At 51.9% G+C, this 1,481-nt stretch overlaps 1 protein-coding gene across 1 annotated transcript in view; it reads right to left on the bottom strand.

Annotated features, from left to right (window-relative positions):
• Window positions 1-1,348: 1,348 nt before the first annotated feature.
• The window catches only part of LOC112463153, a 3,970-nt gene continuing 3,837 nt past the window's right edge, over window positions 1,349-1,481 (bottom strand). Inside the window, exon 3 of the mRNA XM_025029347.1 lies at window positions 1,349-1,365. Within this exon, the coding sequence (XP_024885115.1) occupies window positions 1,349-1,365 (17 nt within the window). The remainder of the gene's footprint in view (window positions 1,366-1,481) is intronic.

Below are 1,481 nucleotides of genomic sequence, written 5' to 3' on the forward strand. Positions count from 1 at the left end.
GTGCCGGAGATCGGCACCGACGCGGCGAACAGGAGTTACGTCGAGGACGCGATTGGGCAGCTGAAAAGCGTTTTGATCGAAGAGATCAAGAATAACAACGCGATCCGAGATTTGGGAAACGGAATCGCGGCGTTGGAAAGCGTCGCGCTCCGTTTGAACGCTCAGGATTCTTACGACGCGTCGGGGCGGAAGATTCGACGCGTAGCCGCGCCGGAGGTCGGCGCCGACGCGGCCAACAAGAGGTTCGTCGAGGGAGCGATCGCGGAACTCGGAAAGACTTTGAGCGACGCGATAAAAGAATTTAAAGAGGAGTTCGTCACCGTGAAGAATACCGCGGATAGGCACGAGGTTGAAATCATCGCGATCAAGACCGTTTTGAAGATTATCAAACAAAATGAGCGTGGAAAAACGTAGACTCGTCGAAGAATTGCACGCGCCGGCGCGAAAAAATTTTCCTCGCCGCCGCGTCGTGGTGCGCGGTTACGACGACCTGTGGCAGGCCGACGTGGTCGAGATGCGCCCCTATTCGCGCGCGAACGCGGGCCACAATTACATTCTGACGGTCATCGATGTGCTAAGCAAGTACGCCTGGGCGATCCCGCTCAAGAGCAAGGGCGGAAAGGAGGTCGCGACGGCTCTCCGAAAGATCTTTCGCGAAAACGCGCGACATCCCAGGAATCTGCAAACGGACAAAGGAAAGGAATTCTACAACGCCGACGTGCGCAAAATCCTCGACGAGCGCGAGGTGAATCACTATTCCACGTATTCGGTGATGAAAGCGTCGGTGGTGGAGAGATTCAATCGCACGCTGAAAAACGACATGTGGAAACTCTTCACGCTCCAGGGATCGTACAGATGGATAGACTCGCTGCCGCGCCTCTTGTCGAATTACAATCGTCGCAGACACAGAACGATCCGAATGCGTCCGGCGGACGTGACGCCCACCGTCGCCGAAAAATTGCTGCGCACGGTGTACGGTCGCGCGAAGATAGCCGCGCCGGCGAAATTTTGAGTCGGCGATCCGGTGCGCGTGAGCAAATTCAAAACGATCTTCGAAAAAGGCTACACTCCCAATTGGACCACCGAGGTCTTTCGCATAGCCAAAGTACAAAGGACCAATCCCGTTACGTATCTGCTGAAAGACGTTCGCGAAGAAGCGATAGCCGGAGGATTCTACGAACACGAGTTGCTGCGCGTCTCCAATCCCGACGTTTATCTCGTGGAAAAAGTTCTGCGCAAGCGCGGCAATCGAGCGTTCGTGAAGTGGTTGGGAATGGACAGTTCGCACAATTCGTGGATAGATAAGACGTCTGTGTTGTAAAAAGAAATACTTACACATTAGTAGACATTAGTAGACAACGCTTACTTTATTGTTAATAAAGGTTTACACATTCGTCGATTTGTTTCTTACGTGTTATTGATTTTTTTACGATAAAACAATTTTTAAAGCGTACAATATTGTTTCACCCCTTTTTTTTTTT

Source organism: Temnothorax curvispinosus, unplaced genomic scaffold (genome assembly GCF_003070985.1).
Source record: "Temnothorax curvispinosus isolate PA1 unplaced genomic scaffold, ASM307098v1 QBEX01013103.1, whole genome shotgun sequence".
Classification (NCBI taxonomy): Eukaryota; Metazoa; Arthropoda; class Insecta; order Hymenoptera; family Formicidae; genus Temnothorax; species Temnothorax curvispinosus.